The sequence below is a fragment of the Strongylocentrotus purpuratus genome, unplaced genomic scaffold (genome assembly GCF_000002235.5).
Source record: "Strongylocentrotus purpuratus isolate Spur 01 unplaced genomic scaffold, Spur_5.0 spur5_scaffold_3, whole genome shotgun sequence".
Lineage (NCBI taxonomy): Eukaryota > Metazoa > Echinodermata > Echinoidea > Camarodonta > Strongylocentrotidae > Strongylocentrotus > Strongylocentrotus purpuratus.
The window spans coordinates 28468602-28490832 of record NW_022145609.1 but is presented as its reverse complement, the minus strand read 5'-3'; the positions used below and the strand labels follow the sequence as shown (position 1 = coordinate 28490832).

General features: G+C 34.2%; 1 protein-coding gene across 1 annotated transcript; it reads right to left on the bottom strand.

Moving 5' to 3' along the window:
* Positions 1-5709: 5709 nt before the first annotated feature.
* On the bottom strand, positions 5710-14456 carry LOC115918230 (CMP-N-acetylneuraminate-poly-alpha-2,8-sialyltransferase-like). Its single transcript, XM_030995666.1, has 6 exons — positions 14320-14456; positions 13656-13824; positions 12811-12923; positions 9574-9663; positions 8249-8484; positions 5710-6240 (listed from the first exon to the last, which is right to left on the bottom strand). The coding sequence occupies exons 1-6, from the start codon at positions 14454-14456 to the stop codon at positions 6011-6013; spliced, it is 975 nt and encodes a 324-aa protein (XP_030851526.1). The 3' UTR covers positions 5710-6010.
* Between the last annotated feature and the right edge of the window lie 7775 nt (positions 14457-22231).

Genomic DNA, 22231 nt, shown 5'->3' with positions numbered 1-22231 from the left:
ATCCTGTTCAAGCTGACTTATTTCTGATCTGTTATTATTGTATATTGTTGTATGTTGGAAGCTTGTCGAATAAAAATCAATCAATCGATCTGATAGAGGTAATAACTTTGGTTGATTTAACTTGATTTTATTTGATTTTGTTTAATGTATTTTATTCATCATAGACTATAACACATAGGAAATGTGCATTCACTTTTAGCATGTTTAGTATTGTGGGCTTGACAGGTTGACTCTTCTGAATATAATTTTAAAAAAATTAAGTTAGTTTTATTCCATTCGTCATATAAAAAAACATACATAATTATAACAATGATATTTACAGATAAGTAAAGAACATACAAACAACATAACGAAAGATAAACACAAAATACAATTATATATACGGATGAGGAAACCGGCAAGAAATAACATTAAAGTCTTATGTGATGCTCGTGCCTTATGACATAATAAAGAATGTTACCCTTATCTATTACAGTTAACACGTTACACCTAACACCTAACACCTGTTTGCATATATATACGAATAATTTTATGGTATTCACATGAAACGTAATTGCTTGAATCTCTGTTCAAATGTATTTAAAGTTGGGCTTGATTTTACATATACACAAGACTATATCATTGTTATAACTTCCGGAGCCTGTGACCTACAATCATTGCTTTCTCTTTAGGCTCCATCATATTTCTTCCTTTATACAACTTAGTCTTATGTATTATTCTTTTTGTTTGTATAAACGCATCCTCAAATGAGTACAAAAATGTAACATGCCAAATGTAATGATGTATTATACAACATGTGAAATATGAAAATAAACTGAAACTGAGACAAGCATTGCTTTCTCTTTAGGCTCCATCATATTTTTTCCTTTATACAACTTAGTCTTATGTATTATTCTTTTTGTTTGTATAAACGCATCCTCAAATGAGTACAAAATGTAACATGCCAAATGTAATGATGTATTATACAACATGTGAAATATGAAAATAAACTGAAACTGAAACTGAAAACATGAGGAGGTAATTCATTCCATAAAATTAGTCATTTAAATAAAAAATAGAACTTTTAGAGACAGAATTTTAAATAAGTGGTCTATTAAAATGTGACGGTTGCCTATTTCCATATAAATGTATTTCAAAATATGAAATTTGTTTGAACGAGTATGGGGGAAATATCTTTTTGACATAAAAAAAAACAAATATGTCAATATTATAATCATTCGATTCAAATACATTAAAACATTTCAAACGAAGAAAATGAGGCTCTGTATGGGCAGGATAATGGGATCCACAGATAATACGTATTGCCTTCTTTTATAATGTATATAATCTATTCATACAATAATCATTTGAATTTACCCAAACAGTATTGCAACAATTCAATTGTGATAAAAACAATGCATTGAATATCATTAATAAAATCTTATAAGGAAAATGTTTCAATTTATGTAAAATACCAACTACTTTCGAGACTATATTACAAATTGCTTCAATATGAACGTGCCATGACATTTTACAATCAATTTGAATACCTTAAAATGTCAATGAATTACAACACTATATAACATTTCCTTTAATATTTTACTTCTATATCATCAGTTCTAATGTGTTTTTTTTGTGAAAATCATGTAATTAGTTTTCTTTACATTTAAGATTAATTAATTAATATTTAACCATTGAGAAATGTTCAGAAGCTCAATATTTCATATCACTAATCTATTTAAATCGTTATCAGACAAATACAATCTTGAATCTTCCGTATATAAAATACACTGCAATATTTGTGAAGCCTGAGTAATATCATTCATGTATACAATAAATAATAACGGTCATTTAACATTTTAACAAAACACCTCGGGGGGGGGGGGGGTGGGGGTTGAACCTCCCCCTCAAATTGTGTATGTGATGTGTGTAATTTTTGATGGAACCCCCCCCCCCCCCTCAAATTTTTGTTGGTGCAAAAGGGTGACCCAAAAAGTAACCTTACCCCCCCCCTTGAGTCTTTGCGAAATTTTTGGGCCCCCAAAAAAATGTGTTCTTACCCCCCCCCCCCCCCCCCCCCCCAGGTATGCAATTTATGAAAGTGAGAGATCTTTAAAAACTGTTCGAATGTGGATGATGATGTAATAATATATCAAACAATAATGATGGGTTCTTGTATACCTTTCATATCTGGTGAAATGCCACTCCTGGCTCCTCATTTTTTTTTAATCATGGCAAATAGCATTATTCATAAACAACGCAGCGCTCCAGTATTTAAAATATTAATATCTACCAGGTACCTATTTATCTCACTTAGTGAGTTGAGTAACAAATGCAGAGTACTGTAAAGTCTTGCCATCGGGAAGTTATTGATGCAAAATGGATTCGAACCCCGTACTTCATTTCCGCAACATTTCCATGAGACCACATCATCTCACTTTCAAATGCTACCAGATCAGTTCGAGATCAATCTTATCGTGTTGAATTGAGACTGGGATCAGAGTGTTAATTTCCTGCTGTATTCTTTAAAAGCAATTTTCTTGAGATTGGGCTAAATTGTCATCGTATTATTTAATTATTGTCGTTATTGATATTGTCAGTGCATTCATAGGTCTCTTTAAATGTTAACTTCCCGATAGGCATTGTCAACGAAATGGTTACAAACAATTCCATATAGTCCATATTATATACCTCACTTAAGAAATCCAGCCATCTGATTGGTCGAAATTGCATTCATAAACTTTAACTATTCCTGTAAAATTCCCGGTAAAATTCCAAACCCATGTAATAGTTTTTAAAAATAGTTCTAAAATCCCAGTAACCATGGTTACCGGGAAAATAGTTCTAAAAAATAGTTCTAAAATCCCAGTTACCATGGTTACCGAAATAGTTCGGTCTAGGTGATATTGGTTTGAGCGATCGAGGATACCGTACGTGTGCGAAGAATTGGTCGTTATTTTCATACAAGACAAGACAACTCCAAACAAGACAAAAATGGCTAAAGACACTCTCCCAAGATTTCAACTTATCAAATGCAAGACTCGCTGACAGCAAGAACAAAAAAAGGGTACGTGAAATTATCCATAAACATGTTCGTTTAGATGCTGAAAATGGAGTACCAGCATAGACGTAGACGAAAATAGATCAGTCAGGGTGTCTGATCGCGCACCCGATGTTGTGTACAAAAATTCTTCCCATAGAGATTGCACGCAATGCAGTCTCTATGCAGTCTACGTGCATTGCGCGACCATGCAAAAAAAGTCAAGTTTTTAACCAAACAGTATTGCAACAATTCAATTGTGATAAAAACAATGCATTGAATATCATTAATAAAATCTTATAAGGAAAATGTTTCAATTTATGTAAAATACCAACTACTTTCGAGACTATATTACAAATTGCTTCAATATGAACGTGCCATGACATTTTACAATCAATTTGAATACCTTAAAATGTCAATGAATCACAACACTATATAACATTTCCTTTAATATTTTACTTCTATATCATCAGTTCTAATGTTTTTGTTTGTGAAAATCATGTAATTAGTTTTCTTTATATTTAAGATTAATTAATTAATATTTAACCATTGAGAAATGTTCAGAAGCTCAATATTTCATATCACTAGTCTATTTAAATCGTTATCAGACAAATACAATCTTGAATCTTCCGTATATAAAATACACTGCAATATTTGTGAAGCCTGAGTAATATCATTCATGTATACAATAAATAATAACGGTCATTTAACATTTTAACAAAACACCTCGGGGGGGGGGGGGGGGGGGGGTTGAACCTCCCCCTCAAATTGTGTATGTGATGTGTGTAATTTTTGATGGAACCCCCCCCCCCCCTCAAATTTTTGTTGGTGCAAAAGGGTGACCCAAAAAGTAACCTTACCCCCCCCCCCCCTTGAGTCTTTGCGAAATTTTTGGGCCCCCAAAAAATGTGTTCTTACCCCCCCCCCCCCAGGTATGCAATTTATGATAGTGAGAGATCTTTAAAAACTGTTCGAATGTGGATGATGATGTAATAATATATCAAACAATAATGATAGGTTCTTGTATACCTTTCATATCTGGTGAAATGCCACTCCTGGCGCCTCATTTTTTTTTTAATCATGGCAAATAGCATTATTCATAAACACCGCAGCGCTCCAGTATTTTAAAATATTAATATCTACCAGGTACCAATTTTCCTCACCAAGTGAGTTGAGTGACAAATGCAGAGTACTGTAAAGTCTTGCCATCGGGAAGTTATTGATGCAAAATGGATTCGAACCCCGTACTTCCTTTCCGCAACATTTCCATGAGACCACATCATCTCACTTTCAAATGCTACCAGATCAGTTCGAGATCAATCTAATCGTGTTGAATTGAGACTGGGATCAGAGTGTTTCCTGCTGGATTCTTTAAAAGCAATTTTCTTGAGATTGGGCTAAATTGTCATCGTATTATTTAATTATTGTCGTTATTGATATTGTCAGTGCATTCATATAGGTCTCTTTAAAAGTTAACTTCCCGATAGGCATTGTCAACGAAATGGTTACAAACAATTCCATATAGTCCATATTATATACCTCACTTAAGAAATCCAGCCATCTGATTGGTCGAAATTGCATTCATAAACTTTAACTATTCCTGTAAAATCCCAGTAACCATGGTTACCGGGAAAATAGTTCTAAAAAATAGTTCTAAAATCCCAGTTACCATGGTTACCGGAAAAATAGTTCAGTCTAGGTGATATTGGTTTGAGCGATCGAGGATACCGTACGTGTGCGAAGAATTGGTCGGTATTTTCATACAAGACAAGACAATTCCAAATAAGACAAAAATGGCTAAAGACACTCTCCCAAGATTTCAATTTATAAAATGCAAGACTCGCTGACAGCAAGAACAACAAAAAGGGTACGTGAAATTTCCATAAACATGTTTTGATAGATGCTGAAAATAGAGTACCAGCATAGACGTAGACGAAAAAAGATCAGTCAGGGTGTCTGATCGCGCACCCGATGTTGTGTACAAAAATTCTTCCCATAGAGATTGCACGCAATGCAGTCTCTATGCAGTCTACGTGCATTGCGCGACCATGCAAAAAAAGTCAATTTTTTTTGTTCAATTCGAGATTCAAACCTTTATCTGTTGTGATCCTGAAGGTGATACTCAATAAGTGAGGTGTCATATGATAGCGCAGGTTCTTCTCCATATACCCCATAGGGCCGGCCCACCCCCAAAATTGTAAAAATATCTTGCTTAGACTAGAATCTAGATCTAGTCTACTCTCAAAGATACACTCATAAAAAACAACCGTGCAGATAAACTAGAGAAAGGCCAAGGTGGTGTCATTAGTTGACTCTTTTGTTTTCGGCATAAAGTATTAATAACTGCTTAAATATCCGAGAAATAGTTGTTTTTATGCGCTCTCGGGAAGGTTACAATTGGGCTATTGCCCTCGGCACGCCTCGGGCAATAGCACAATTCTAACCTTCCCTTGAGCGCATAAAAACAACTATTTCTCTCAAAGCAGTCATTAATACTATACTATTAAGCTATATAGATAAATACAATGTAAAGAGCTTAGAAACGTAATATTACAAAGTGATATACAAATGTGACTTACTATTATTATTATGATTATTATGATTATTATTGTTATTATTGATATAATTATTACGGTTATTACTATGCAGAAGTAAGGGAAGTCTTGGTCATTGGAGAGGATCTTGCAAGATTCGCCACAACGTTGCCGACTTGTGTTTCACTGATGACAACTTTGAAAATGCATAACTTTCCTACTTTTGGCATTGCTCAAACTCTCACTTATTTCTTTCTCTTGTGTATTTTTAAAATAAATATGATTCCAGCTTATTATTCGGTGGATTTTCCCCTTTAATAATGGTATCAATATGTTGATAGGTGTCTAAAAGGCTTCCTGTTGACTGTATTGTCAACGTGATGTTTACAAAGCCATTATGACACCTTATGGAGCTATAGTGGTCGATGAGTGTAGGCAAACAACCTGAAGTGATTCATCACTGCGTACATGTTCCCATGTGAAGGTTTACAGTCCCTAGCATATGCATTTGTAAGAGTAATCTAAACTCTGAATCAGAACTATGGTGACTTGTGAAAGGAAGGCTATTGAAGTAATGATAAGCTGTTTCTTGAACTTTTCCTTCATGTAGCTGGATAGGGAAAGGCCAGAACCCGTAGAGATGAATCTCATTGCACAGAGTAGCAGCTAGGCTAACCAGGTACAGACCTGTAATACCAAACAGATGATAACTCTTATTATATTGCTAATAAATATAGAACGATAACACTCAATAGCCGTGTCTTGCGAGATCAATTCTGGTTAAAAATATGGGCAAAGTGGTGACTCCAATAGTACTATTGGAGCCACCGACGCCCATAGTGTTAACCAGTACCTCGAAAAAAGGCAGGGTTTATATTTTTTTATATCCTGTATCAAAAAACAAAACAATTTTAAACAAATTTTATCACATTTTAAAAAAAATTACAAAAAAATAAAGAATAACAAATACAATCTTACAATTTGAATTCGTTCAAAGACAAAATAATTGTTAAAACATTCCAATACCATTTTAAGATAAAAACATTATAATTTTGTTGTTCAACTCCTAATTAGTATTTCTTTTCCCAAATAGTACTCTCAAACAGTACCTTTTCAGAGCAACCTTAAAATGGTTGAAATATTTTTGGTCGCGTAAATCAAAAACCAATGAATTTTCGATGCAGGATATAATATCGTTTTACCCGCAGTGTCCACAGTATTATATACGTACGTTTTCATTATACATTTAATATCTGGATAGTTAATATCTAGATCTACCGATAGATTAATTGAATCCTACAAAGTGTATTAAAATGAACATTTGCTTTTCTAGAAAACCAGTCAACCAGTCTTCCATTATTCTCGAAAATTATGTTCTTACAACAATACAACTGTGACACTGGTCAAATTACTTGGTATCACCATACAAAGTGATTTGAAGTAGGAAGCCCATGTCAGAGATATTGAATAAAGAGTGATTGCAAAACTATGCTCCGTTCTTTAGGAAAGTTCGGCCTTTCACATGAAGATCTAATTACTATTTTCATTCACATTGGCTATATTCGCCCAATCCTTGAATATGCAACTGAAGTTTGGAGCGGAGGCCCCACTGGTGCACCCAGACAACTCATAAAGGAGATATTATATAGAAAGATTACAAAAACGTGCTTTGAGGATTATCTTAAGAAAGAACTACCATAGTTATGCAACCGCCCTTACTCAATCGAAATTACAAACATTGGAAAGTCGTCGAAATGACCTATGTGTTACCTTCTTTAAGAAAACTTTATCATACACACACCAATTCAAACATTTTATTCCAAAAATGGTGCACAATAGAACATTTCGAAGGACTAACAAGATCCCTGAACCCAGGGGCAAAACTGAACGTAAGCAGAATATAGCCCAATCCCAGATTCGATCCGTTTGTATAACAAAAGATTTCTATGATTTTATTATACTTTGAAACAAATGAAACGGTCAATTTGTTTTTAAATTACATGTCTATATTCCTTAGTATATTATTTATTACTAAATCCGAGGTCTGATATATTACACAGTTATTCATTGTATCACTTTATGACATGAAGTATTCGATGCATATTTATATATCTCTAGTGTTCACCTTATAATATTCATTTTGTTTTGTAATGTATGTTTGTATTTTATCAGTATTTACATAATCGTTGTTAAGAGCCCATTTTCTCTCTCTTTCTGGCCCCCTTCACTTTATCCTCCCCGTCCCCCTCCCCTCTCCCCCCCCCCCCCCCTCTCCCCCTCTCTCTCTCTCTCTCTCTATCTCTATCTCTATCTCCTGTTTTCCTATCTCTCTGAATCTTTTCATCTCTTTTTCATTTTTAACTCAATTTTTTTGGTTGTAATATTGTATAAGATTAATGGTATCATGTACACGCTCTTCAGATTGTAGTGTGATATGCCTTGAAATGTATACTTGTTTTTTCCATCAATATTTTATTCATGTGCAATTCAGTTACTTGTAACTGCGATACATAGAAATGAATCGATAAATACCATTTATCTATCTATCTAAGCTCGAAGTCATACGAGTATGATTAAATGTTGTCAGATGACTATATGTTTAACAAGTATTATTATATGATGACGATTGATGATGATGTTAATTATGAATCACTACTATGAAGTAATTATCGATATTGAAAATATTAAGCTTTACCTGTCGATGGTTTTTTCCTTAGACCACGCCTCTTCCAGAACTCCCATATACTGACGTAATGTGAAGGGTGACCAATCACGAGTCGAGAATCTACCTGATCATGATAACTAATAGCTTTGATACATGGTTCAACTAACTGTCTGGAGCCGAAGCATGGATACCATACCATACTATCATACTGCTTCATGAATGTGATGTAGGACTCGATCATACTCTCGTTCACGAGTCCACCAAATCTAATAAGACAAGATCATACAGAGTCCAATGAGATAATGCTCAAACAAACTTAAAGATAAATGTGAGTTTTGGTAATGCGATCGCATTGTGAAAGAAAAGGTGTGGAATGGATCAGAAAAAGTTGATCATATAGCATGTAAGTATTGGTGTGTACTGCAAAGTCTGGACTCATCAAAATCATAATAAATTTGGCCCAGTCTTGGTAAAGTAACAAGCACTGTTCACAGAAAGATGTATATGGGACTACACAAATGGTGTCGGGGCTAGTACCACCTGGTTTTCTTATCTTTCTATGCTCATTATACTCAGCCAGTATACATTTTCTTCCAAAATTGTTTGGCACATGACATTTATTTGTAATCTTGAACATTCAGTGTAAGTTTTGTTTGATTCTGTGAGAATTCATTTTCTTTTTTTTTTACCAGAACTCAAGTTTATCATTAATTCACCTAAACGCAACTTGAACAGCAGATGATTAGAAAAACTGAGGGTACATGTACAATGAATATAATAATGATGCTATGTAAGAGCGTCGACAAATTCAAACTTTTTCGACACTCTTGTAAATAAATACACAATTTGTTATGAAAAATGAAAATAAGAGAATGATGGTGCGTATAGCACTATCAAAGTTCCACATTGCTGTTTCCTCCCTTTTTAATATTTATGCAAAGGTAGAAAAATGTCTCCGCGGAAATCGGAGCAGGTCCTTGTTGCCAATGTAACAATACCACAAACAATAGCAACAAATAAAGTTGCTATGTCAGACATGTCAGACTAAACTAATATTCTAGAATAGACAATGGTGGGTAATTTTGAAGCAAGTTTGAAAAACAAATATTTCAAAAAACATTTGAAAATCTATGAAACAAATTCAGAAGTTTACATATCAAAATATGAGATGTATGCTGCACACCAACAGGAATACACTTGTTTTTCGATGTCATGGGCCCTTTAAGAGCGCGCCATATGGATATGAATCATACATGACTCGGTATATATTCTTTCAGTCCTTGAGTGTGTATGTATAAACAGAAAAACTGCAAAGTTCCCAGTAAATGTTGTTTATTCTTACAATAGTGACTTACCGTTTATATAGTATACTAGGGTTGAAAGTAAGGAAGTCTGTTCGCTTCCCAGCATCCGTTACAAAACCTTCCAAGGGTGCTCCGTTACATCTAAAATAAAATAAAAACAAAACAGAAACCAAACTTAGCATAATGATATGACAGACCAACATGAAAATAATTACTGACCAACATAATATCACAAAATATATTAGACCAATTTAGTATAATAATACGGATTCATCTGACATTAACAAAATATGAGAAGAGACGGACCCCCCCCCCCCCCCCCCACGTGAACGGAGGGATACCATGCGTGTTCCCAAACTCTCCGGCTCGTAACAAAAGAAAAATGTCTACCCGTATTGACTTTACACACCGGACCGTTTTGCTGAAAAGGAGGGGGTGCTGAAAAAGGCTCGTATAACAAAAGAAAAAGGTCGACCCGTATTGACTTTACACACCGGACTTTTGCTTTAAAAAAGGGGGGTGGGTCGCTGGGAACACGCATATGCGTACCCTAAATAACACTGAGTGGGGGGGGGGGGCGGGGAACGAACCTAACAAAAAGACGCTCAGAAGAAGTCTCCAATAAAAAAAAACTTTTAAGCTAACAAATTATCTTAACCATGATCATCATTAGGAAGTGAATCTGTTATGTGTACGATCGGTCATTTTATGTTAGGAAATCTTGGAAGTGGAATACATCGTAGTAGTAGTACCTCAAAATATCATTACAGCATATAGACCTACAATTACAATGAGCTGAGATAATTTCAGTATTCTCAAGGGGTTTCAATGAACACGCACTTGTCTTGAAATTAATAAATAATGATTGATCAAGTTGAATTTGCGATGTAAAAAGTTATCATGCAAATTTGTATAGCAAATGTATTTTGCAACAAGTTTACACCTAGAAAATTACTAATTATTAAAAAAATCATCTATAAATATATGAACAGTAAATTGATATACATCTTATGGAAGAGTGTTTTATCCCAAATCATTTGGTATCATTTTTGTGTGGTAGGTATTCACGCTTGGGTGAACATGAGGCATTGTGTGCGAGAGTGCAACAATCGACTTGCGCCAAAGTGATGCATACAGTATGTATTATGTTTGGATTAGCAGGGTGAGAGAATGAGTTGAATTCAATGTTCAAATGAAATGCATTGCATCTGCTTTTTGCAGAAGCAAAGTCACATACACACACATGCGCCCGCACAAATGTTCGTTGATATTTGATATTCGATATTTGATATGTGTGGCATGATTGATTTTTTTACGGATGTTATTTGGATCTGCAAAGACCGAATTAATACGCAAATCCCAATCGTTTTATTCAAGCATCACATACTGTAGGCAACTTTGGCGCAAGTCGATTTTTGCACTCTCACAAACAATGCCTCCTGTTCGTTCAAGCGTGAACACATACGGCACAAAATGATACTAAATGGTGCGGGATAAAACACTCTTTCATAAGATGTATAATAGTTTACTGTTCATAGATGATTTTTTTTTAATAATTAGCAATTTTCTAGGTGTAAACTTTTTTTGACTCACGCTGTACACATAGCAATCTCTTTGAATGTATACATACGTTGGAATTATAGAATGTAATGTCTTGATGAATGTAATGTGTTGATAGAATGGCAGCTCATGGTCTTAATTTGCGAAATAAACGCAAGCACACAGAAATGATTAAAGTGCAAAACAGAGCGCCACAGATATAGCCTAGTGCCTAATACCTGATGCAGCTACTTAATGATCAATAATTTGTGCAATATTTTCCCTGTGAAATGTGGAATTAACGTTTACAAAATTTCTTTTGGCTCATTAATGTTTCAGCCCACGTTCACTCTTTTATATATCGAAAATCTACATTGTGATGTATAATCTCGAAAAAGAAATTGAATATGTGTCACTTTTTAATGTCGATTTAATAGTATTGATATGCCCTTCTATCTCTCTCCCTCTCTCTCTCTCTCTCTCTCTCTCCCTGTCCCTCTCTCTTTCTTTCCCTCTCTCCTCATTTTTCATCCTTTTCTCTCTCTTTTCTCTGTCTTTCTTTCTCTTCCCGTCTGTCCCTATTACCCCCTCTCTCTTCCTTTCTCCGTCTCTCTCACACTCAAACTGCCAAAATGATATAGACCGTAATATTTTGTTTACTGTCTTATGCTTTACTGATAATTTTGTACTCGATTTATGGCACTGTTCGCCCTTTTTCATTTTTAAAAGAGTTGAATATTTATCTCCTTTCAAATTTGGATGATATTTTAAATATGCCCTTCAATGCACGTCTACATGTAAGTTACTTTCTGTCGTTATAATGTATATTGAATGTAGATCTTGTTGAAACTTTCTTATTCTCTCTAATTTTGTCATCGCACTATATCTCTCTCCCACTCGAATTCCATCGCTCTCTCCTTTCTCCATCTCTCTCTCTCTCTCTCTACATATATATTTCCCTCCCTTTCTCATGCGCTCATCATTCTCTCTCTGTCTCTACCTCTGTTTCTTTCTCTCTATCTCTCTCAGTCTCCCTCATTCAGTGTTGCATAACAACATCCCTAGTATAGGATGATTCATCTATTTAATGTACTGACTTGAACCACGTTATGCTTTCAAATTGCTAAGATTAATGAATATTTGTTTAATTTCAAATGCGATTTTTCTGCTATTTTATAGTGAATCGATAGGCAATTCAGCTTTAGGGGTGCTATATAGTTTTTAATAAACCAATAAAAAAAAAAAGGCGATACGCAACGGTTTTTATTGGTTTAGCCCTTTAAATTCCTAACGCAATTCATTATCTTTTCATCTAAATTAGGAGGAGAATATTTTAGAAATCTCAGGATTACATAACTCATATTGCGCAGTTTGTATCCTCATCACTCGATGTTTATTTCTTTTCATATCGGGCCTATTTCCTTGATATATTACATTGTACGATAGTTTTACTTGCAAAACATCAGCTCCAAAATAATTGCATAATTATTATATGCATGCTGCAATCAAATATGACGCGATCGCAAAGGCTAGCAAGAAATAAACTTAACGATAAATCTAACACGAAATTGCTTTGACCATACATTAAGTCAATGACATGTTCGCTCATATCAAAAGGTGGGATCGATCTACAATGCTATGTTAATTGATTAATGATATGCACTAATAGTCTATTGTCATAACTTAAATGAAAACAAATATGTGTGTCTGGTATTAGAATATTCGAATGGTAAAGCTTGATTCTTATACCTGAATACGAAATCCATGCCATCTATCTGTGAACCACAGGTACTTAGCTTTAATGATCCACTGTTTCCTATGACAGCACACTTCTCGTAGCGTTTCCCCTTTAATGGCGATTCCTAAACGCACAAAAAGAGAAATACATTTGAAACATCTTCTCTCTTAGAATCTTAAAAATCAACTGCAAATTTGAGATATTTATTAAAGATAAACTCCAGTACTGGTAAAAAAAAAAAAAATTCTCACAGAATCAAACGAAACTTACACTGAATGTTCAAGATTACAAATAAATGATATGTGCCAAACAATTTTGGAAGAAAATGTATACTGGCTGAGTAATGAGCATAGAAATACAAGGAAATCAAGGTAGTACTAGCCCCGACACCATGTGTGTTGTCCCATATATAGCTTTCTATGTGAGTGCTTATTACTTTACCAAGACTCGGTCAAATTTATTATGATTTTGATGACTCCAGAACCTTGCAGTGCTCACCAATACTTACATGCTACATGATCAACTGTTTCTGATCCTTTCCACACCTTTTCTTTCACAATGCAATCGCATTACCAGTACTAAAGTTTATCTTTAATATTCAAGTACATTTGGGCGTGGTCTTTGATACTAAATTTGTCATGGTCACATAACCCGAACATTTTTCTAGAGTTATCACCAAATTATGATTTTTGGCAAGTGAACTATTTCCTTGGAATTACCCAAATGTTCCCAATACGAACTTTTGGTGCATTGCTCAATCATCTTACACTATATATATAATCTATCAACTAAAACATTGGACTTACGAGAAAGATTTAAAGTATTCAAACTCCAGGATTGAAAGTAATGATCATACCTTCGGCAATGTAGACATGAAATCCTTGGTAGCCACGAAGTGTGGATACTTCAGCATTGATTTTTTAGTGTCGAAGTAACATGGCATTTGTTGGTCGAGCTTGACATTGGTTTGTGTCAAGATGAGATCACGATCTGTACTGACATTGGTCTCTGCATTCAGCTCTCGTCTAGATACAAACATGTAAGAGCAGTAGCTCCTTTATTAATTTGTTCCACCATAAATAAGAAAGACTATATGAATACCTCGATTTTAGAGATAGAGAGACAGAAATTGGGGGTGGGGGGGGGGGTCATGCTTCGATTGATGAAATTGAGAAGAAGGCAATAAGTTATAAACACAACCGTGAGAAAAAGATGATCGAACCCCCCCCCCCCCAAAAAAAAAAAAAAAAGTATATTAAAGTTTTATTTAGCACTCCATCTTTTGCCTTTTTCTATTTATTGTTGTTGTTGTTGGGGTTTTTTTTTTAATTGTGTGTAAAATAATTAAATGCACCACACCGGTGGTAACATGTCTGCAAATTGTGTGACCAAATGAAAAAAAGAGTTGTCAGGGTTTTTTGGTGTGCTTGTGACACCCCCCTAATTGTGGCACGTGCTCCCTTAGATCAGCCACTGAAACGTTCCCTCCAATGATGTTATAAAACAAAAATAAAACCTACCTAAAATTATCAAGGTGTTGTGGATTGGCCTTCCAATGAAGCTTTTGCAGAAGGTTGGCATAGAGATAAATCCGCTCTGCATCACTGTTGTTGAAAACCCATATTTGCTTTGTAAAATTTGAAGACCTACGAATCATCAAAATAAAATGAACGATGAACACGAGGTTCTCACGATATTTAGAAAATTAATGGTCTTGACCTACTAGCATCTTGGTTATCATCTCCATTACAACCATTATAACCAAAATCGCAATTATCATCATCGCCACCATACCAATCATTATGATCGTCCTCATCGTCAACATCAACATTATCATGGTCGTCATCATGATAAAAAAATGTAGAATGAACCTTGCTCTAAATTTTCACAACTTGTTTTTATAAACATGACAATGAATTATGTCTACTTAGTTACTGCCTGATTTGGTAAAGGGCGTTGGTTTATTTCCTTTAAGGGCCGGAGGGGGTGAAACTTATATATTACGTTTCTTTTTAAAAGGAAACCTAATTTTCTCCAGCGAAGTCTCGTCAAATAAACATAGCTATATTTATCCTACTACATACTGAATTGGGATTATTATCCCCTTTCTCATTGTGTGATGATAAACCCTGGAACCATCAAACTAAAACAACTCGAAACAAGCTATGTAAACATTGATTTTGCCACAAGGTTGGGGTCTATCTAAATTCATCAATACAATGAATTCATTAACCCTCTCTCTGTTTTCATTTTATTTGTATCTTTCAATCCCATTGCATGTAAGAACTTCTATCTCATTCAAGTTGCATACACGTCGAAAGATAACTTTAAAAATAATAACTATGACCCATCATTGCTCTTTGTCTTAACCTTTTGTTTGTTTGTTACTTTGCAATGGAATTACAACATGCATTACTTCTGTGCGTAAACTACTTTTGACACCACTCACTTAAACGATTTTCATAAGGAAGAAGATAAATTTATCTTTGAAATGAATAATAAGAATTAATCATGACATAATCGTTTCGTCTGTAATTGATTGTAAAAAACCACACTGGTATAAATCGATTGTATCACCGCTTTCTGATGAACCTATATACTATAAGGATGATGGGATATGTCATGGCTTTAGGGGGCAGCATGCATCTCCACCAAAAAAGGGGGAGATGTTGTAACTAAGGCATCAAAATGAACTAGATCAAAGTTGTGTATTTGAGAGGAAGCACCAGTTGAATAACGTTTTTAGACAATACCTAATAAAAATCCCCCTGTGCCTTTAAAATATAGCCATATGACCATATTGACGGTATTTGAAGCATTATTGATTAATTGCCAACATTTCGGTGGCAACATTTCTGTCATTAGGAGACAATATGCCCCATGTTCCCAACTGTCGTGTCTTAATTATGCATCATTTTATGTTCGTTTATTCATCCGTTTTATGGTTTCTATGTGAAGAATTATGTATGGGAGGGGGGGGGGGTTGTGAAGGTAATTACCCCTGGTATACTGCATAATTACGTAAAACTTAAACATCCGCTTTATTTATTACGTACTCGTTAACGTTTCCATGCATGCTCTCGAACATAAAATGTGAAAGAATAGGTGGAGTTTTTCGTTTTCGTGGTCGCCTGGTGTATGAGATCGTCGATAACAGCAGATAATAGAGCAGAATCGTAGACAGGACTGCGATGACGAAACGACGTGAATGTTGACGACGTCGAAACGTGGTTAAAAGTCGGAACACTGAGTAAAAGAAAGGGTTATAACATTAAAATGTTACCCTTGCCATTGTTATGTTACGGGGGAAATAATTTTACAACAATGTAAAGCGTTTAAAAACTTAATATTAAGCGCTGTAAAATGTCACTGTTATTTTTAATGTAATATTAGATATTCTTCATCATTCATAACCCAAGAAATAATGTCTTTCAGATTGTGCACGATGTTCAACTAAAGGACTTAATTTATAATTTTCATGTTATACACTCATAATGATTTCTTTTTAAGTATGAACATTGTATTATTTTTTATATTTCTGTTATTGAAAAGATAAATAAAACCTCAGTTCAATTCAGTTCAATTCAGTTCATTTATAGCGGAGATGTTTGCTATACAGTAGCAGTCATGAAGTCACGACCAACTTGAAGACATAAAAGGTCCGTGACGCCTAAATATACGGTCGCCATTTTCCTTCATTCTATAATACATAAAGGTCTGAAGTATCACACTACATCATTCTATATGACCCCAAAAGTACAACAAACAGCGATGGGATCAATACAATTTTTTTAACGATCACTCTTTTCCCCGATAGCTCTTTGTTGTGATCTTCAGTCGTGAACCATTTTCTTTCAAATCATATGATATTGAATATTAAATCGATAAAATGTATGAATCAATTTTTGTAATAACACCGTGTTAACAACGTTTTAAAAGGATAGGGCAATGAAGAGTGCGATACAGATATTGCCTTTTCATATAATATACCCTCAAGCTACGATATTTATCATAAACGTTCATTTGCACAGACCAATGTTTGTGTCTCGAGAAAGTTTTATTTTGTTGATAGGTATAGATCCATCCTTTAGTGACTATACTTTAAACAAACAAAAATATCTTCGTTTCTCACTGAATCAGCTCTCTTACTTGATATTTTGGTTCTTGAAAGGAACTGCAAACAGCAAGTTGGTTAAACTATATAGCACTGTACGGTAATCATCAAATTACTCACTATCTTCAAATATCGATCTTGTCAAATAAAATAATTACCTGTTGAATAAAACAGCTTTTTGTGATTATCGGAAAATGAACACAATAACAAACCCACCTTCTGCTGAAAGTCTTTGTAAACACCATCTACAGACAGTAAATGAAGCCAACGTTCTATCCAGCAATATTTCTCCAAACATATTTCAATTAGAAATTCACTTTCAAAGTAGAAATAAGATGAATGATGGCAGATATCCAGCGGAGAGAATGAAGTATACTGATGTCCCGATGCTTTCCTCCGTTCATCAATGAGATAGCATGAACTATAGGATGAAGGCATAATATGAAATGATATATGATAATGATATGGATCAGGGATGCCAGGTAAAATGTCAGAGGTAAAAATTTCAGAGGAACAAACGTCAGAGATAACAATTTCAGAGGTAAAAATGTCAGAGGTAAAAATGTCAGAGGTAATATCATCAGAGGTAAAAATATCAGAGGTAATAATGTCAGAGATAAAACATGTCAGAGGTAAAAATGTCAGAGGTAAAAACGTCAGAGGTTATAACTGTACATCAGAGGTAAAAATATCAGAGGTAATAATGTCAGAGGTAAAAAATGTCAGAGGTTATAACTGTACATCAGAGGTAAAAATATCAGAGGTAATAATGTCTGAGGTAAAAATGTCAGAGGTTATAACTGTACATTAGAGGTAAAAATATCAGAGGTAATAATTTCAGAGGTAAACATTTTAGAGGTAATAATACCAGAGGTAAAAATGTCACAGGTAAAAATGTAAGAGGTAATATTAAACATCAGAGGTAAAAATATCAGAGGTAATAATGTCAGAGGTAAAAAAATGTCAGAGGTTATAACTGTACATCAGAGGTAAAAATATCAGAGGTAATAATGTCAGAGGTAAGAATGTCAGAGGTTATAACTGTACATCAGAGGTAAATACGTCAGAGATAATTTCAGAGGTAAACATTTTAGAGGTAATAATATCAGAGGTAAAAATGTCACAGGTAAAAAAATGTAAGAGGTAATATTAAACATCAGAGGTAAAAATATCAGAGGTAATGATGTCAGAGGTAAAAAATGTCAGAGGTAATAAAATCAGAGGTAAAAATATCAGAGGTAATAATGTCAGAGGTAATAATGTCAGAGGTAAAAATGTCAGAGGTTATAACTGTACATCAGAGGTAAAAATATCAGAGGTAATAATGTCAGAGGTAAATACGTCAGAGATAATAATTTCAGAGGTAAAGATTTTAGAGGTAATAATATCAGAGGTAAAAATATCAGAGGTAAAAATATCAGAGGTAATAATGTCACAGGTAAAAACGTCAGAGGTAATGATGTCAGAGGTAATACTTCTCCCTTTCTTTGTATACGCAGTACAGTAAGTCGGAAGATGTATATGTCCAGGGGGGTGTTTCACAAAGATCCTAAGTCCAACTTAACTCTAAGTTGGACTTAAATATTATGGAGAGCCATTTGAAGCCATCTAATAAAATATATTCAAAAGCAAAAATTTAATTATTTTACACTTTACATTAATTCCACATCGAGAACATGTCATCTCCTTGATAATAGAAAATATTAATGATTTGTATCAGCATTTTATGCCTTTTAAAATAACTTTTACAAAATATTTTCAAAGATGCTAATGGCTTTCCATAATTTTTAAGTCCAACTTAGAGATAAGTTCAACTTAGGATCTTTGTGAAACAACCCCCAGAACTAGAATTGATGGTTTATCCCTAAAAGAGTTGAACAGCCGAGTTTAACTTTTTGGAACACACCATCTGGATATTATTACTTTGAATTATATCACACGACTAAATCAATTTGGCTTGTTGGGCGAGTAATAACCGAATTCCTGTTGGTCTAATAATGGGCTATAATTTTGTGGGAAGATAATTATATTATATATTTACTCTTCAGTGTTAAGGTAAACAATTCTGTGGTAGTTTTTATTCAATTGAGTTGTGTCTGGGGGCGGTCGGTGGACCATTCATGATGGTCAGTGATGTGAATCCGCGAGGACAATTAAAGTCGACCTCCCCTACTCGGAACCAAGGCTACTTGAATATACATTTTCTTTTCGTCCATTAATTTCCCATTAATTTACAATGGTCTGTTAGTTCTTTTCTTTGCTCTGCATCATAATCTAGAAACGTTTTGTTTCGTTTTTTTGTTAAGCACAGTGGCATACTTCAGCCAAATAGTTGTTCGTCAACATGGCCGTGCATATAAAATAGAAATCCCAATTTTACCAATTTTAGGGATACACATGTACGTACGAAAAGTCGATGAATAGGAAAAGACCATGCTGTACACAGGAAGTATATCAATAAACCAATTTCAGATATAAACCCTCCCGTTTACACAATTCTATATGAATATGCACGTGCATGATGATTTTAATCGTAATGTTGATTAGACGACTAATATGGAAAAATCAAATTTTGAGATAATTTTTGCTGAATTTAAAGGAAACCAATTCATATATTTGCCAGTTACCAATCAGCCTAGAGTTACTTTGTTTAACGAGAATTATCTGGTCCATTTTTTGTTTGTTTTTGTGTTTGTTTGGGGGGGGGGCATTAATATTACGGGAAATCATTAACTGTATTAGAGGGTTTTGATATTGAGAACCTACTATCGGCTGACTACAGTTCTCAAGAATATGTTTCCCCCTTTGGCTGATTACTCACATTATGTTTAGAATCTGAATGTTTAGAATCTGAACAGGCACTGATCCCTACAAATTTCATTGATAATTTGGCTATCCAAAACGAAACAAAAAACATGCCATTTCGATTTATGATACTGGTAAATAAACTTACACCCACACACACACACACACAACACACCCATCCACGCACACGCACACTCGCATACATACTCACATAAATAATTACAAACATGTATATATATGTGAGGCAATAGGAAGAGAGTCAGGGAGTCAAAATAAATCTTCGCCTTAAGTTAGGTCACTAACGTTTCGGTCACAGAGATTCATGATGAAATTTTAATCATCTTGAAATAAACATTCAACATTAAAAGTGGGGTATGAATGTATCTCGTAGTATTTTTGTTTTGTTGGAAAAATGGAGGAAATCGGGAAAGGTAACTCATTTTTAACTATTCGGAACATAATACCGAGATACCAACGAATCATCTATTTCAAAAATGTTACTTGTAAAAAACAAGAGGTAAGTGTGGGAACGAAACTAGACATTATGGATTATTCTCACTATGCACACTTCTGTAAAAATTAATATTCGATCAATAACTCATAACGTGCCAAAAACATAGTTCCATGAATACGCTGAACAGCCATGCACACATAATCTCTCATTCGCTCGCGTGCCACGTACATATTTTTGTGCAAAAGTACACACGCTAATAGGCCATTTTCGTAATGTAACCAGATGTTATGCATAAGTCTTTGTAAAGTGCCTCGATACAAGCTATTTCATTCACCTGATAAGAATAATAGCATTTCAATAGACAGGATCCGAACTGCATAAATTAGTTGTTGCCAGGTATAAGTAGGACAAATATGGCTTAACCTACCTAGCAACACTTAGTATATGCAGTTTGCATTCTGACTATTGAAATACTATTTGTGTAAAGCGTTAATTGTTGATAAACAATGACAAAGTAATTGGTTTCTTTTCTATAAAACATTTACACTTGGACATTTAAAAAAAAATGATGAGTGTAATAAGCACAGTACTTTGTTGTGTTCACTGTACATTAATTTGCTACGTACAGAAACCATATGAGACGACGGATTGGTTTCACAACCCACTGGAAAGTAGGTGAATTTTCTACAGCTTTTATATGCAATTTCATATTATACAACATAAGGATGAGAAGTTACAGTAGATCAAACATAGTGAGGATTTATAATACACGCACTTGAACCAACCCTGAAATAAACTTGGCACAGGGGTGATTTGTGGCTGACACAATAGGGAGTAAAGTCTTACAAGAATTTCCCCATGCTAACATCCCATAATAATTTAGGTAAGGCAAAATAAAAGTTGTGTGCAGTATAGTAATGTGCAAGATCTTTACCTTTATTTACAATGTAATCATTGAGACTCTCAGCAATAGAAGCAGGGTCTTGAAAGCATGTGTTCCCTACTAAAATCACTTGAATTTCCTGCTTATTACTGTTTCCATTTTTAACTCTTAATCTGCCCCATGCAATGCATCCAGTACCACAATGCTTAGTGCATGGTCAATCAGCTTCCAAATGTTGAAATTCAAATTGTTTAAAGAAGTAATCTATTTTTGCATAATGTAAAATACTAACTAGGGTATTTTTATAAGTCTTATATTTGTTTTCGTTTGGCTCTGTTGGCTTGGACTTGAATTTGTAAAATAACTAATTTTTCCAATTAATTGATCGTAACAGGGATTTTGTTATCCATGGAGATCGTGGTGTCTTTTGAATAGAGAATATTTATGAAGCGCATAATAAATTGGAAAATTCGCTATGCGCTTCACAATCATAACAAATTTGAATATATAAACAACAATAAATAACAAAATAGATAAGCAAATTACAACAAATATTTATGGAAAAGTTAACCAATGCACCTATAATTACACCTACATTGTAAGTAAAACTAATTGACATTACATAAAACAAATTCAACAATCAGACACTCATCATGTTGAATAGAAAGTCGAATCTTTTTATAATTTGAGTTCCTATTTTTATTTTGAACGGGTAATTCTCTTTCATAATATCGAGTGAAGGTTTCAAGAAACTTGAAGTTTAAATGTTTAATTTTGCATCGCGAGAATTTATTACCTCAACCCAGTCAAGTCAACTTGGGATTTGTTTTAATTAATCAATATTTTCACCAGCCAACTTCCGTGGTTTAGATGATTGCAAGATAGGTGAGAATATATTGGAAAATGATCACTTATATCTGATATTATGATACCAGAAATAGCTTGAACATAAATAAACGAGGCTGTTGTCTTTGTTATTTGAGGAGGCTTATTTTTGAGAGACATATAGGATTGCGAGGACGAAATGTCCAGAAATTCATTGCAGAATAAATTAGTATTTTCATCAAGAGGATTTATATTAAAATCTCCCATAATAAAGGAAGGCCTAACTCGTAAATAATTTGAGGATATTATTGTCTTTAAAGAAATAATGAAATCGTCGTGATATGAATTTAG

What these genes read in the sequence shown, in the direction of transcription:
- LOC115918230 (XM_030995666.1), bottom strand. Translation starts at nt 14,456, where the DNA reads ATGATTCGTAGGTCTTCAAATTTTACAAAGCAAATATGGGTTTTCAAC. An exon ending in GGCATGGATTTCGTATTCAG is followed by an intron (nt 9,664 to 12,810) that starts GTATAAGAATCA and finishes ATTTTATTTTAG; the next exon opens with ATGTAACGGAGCACCCTTGG. An exon ending in CCTAGTATACTATATAAACG is followed by an intron (nt 8,485 to 9,573) that starts GTAAGTCACTAT and finishes TTGTCTTATTAG; the next exon opens with ATTTGGTGGACTCGTGAACG.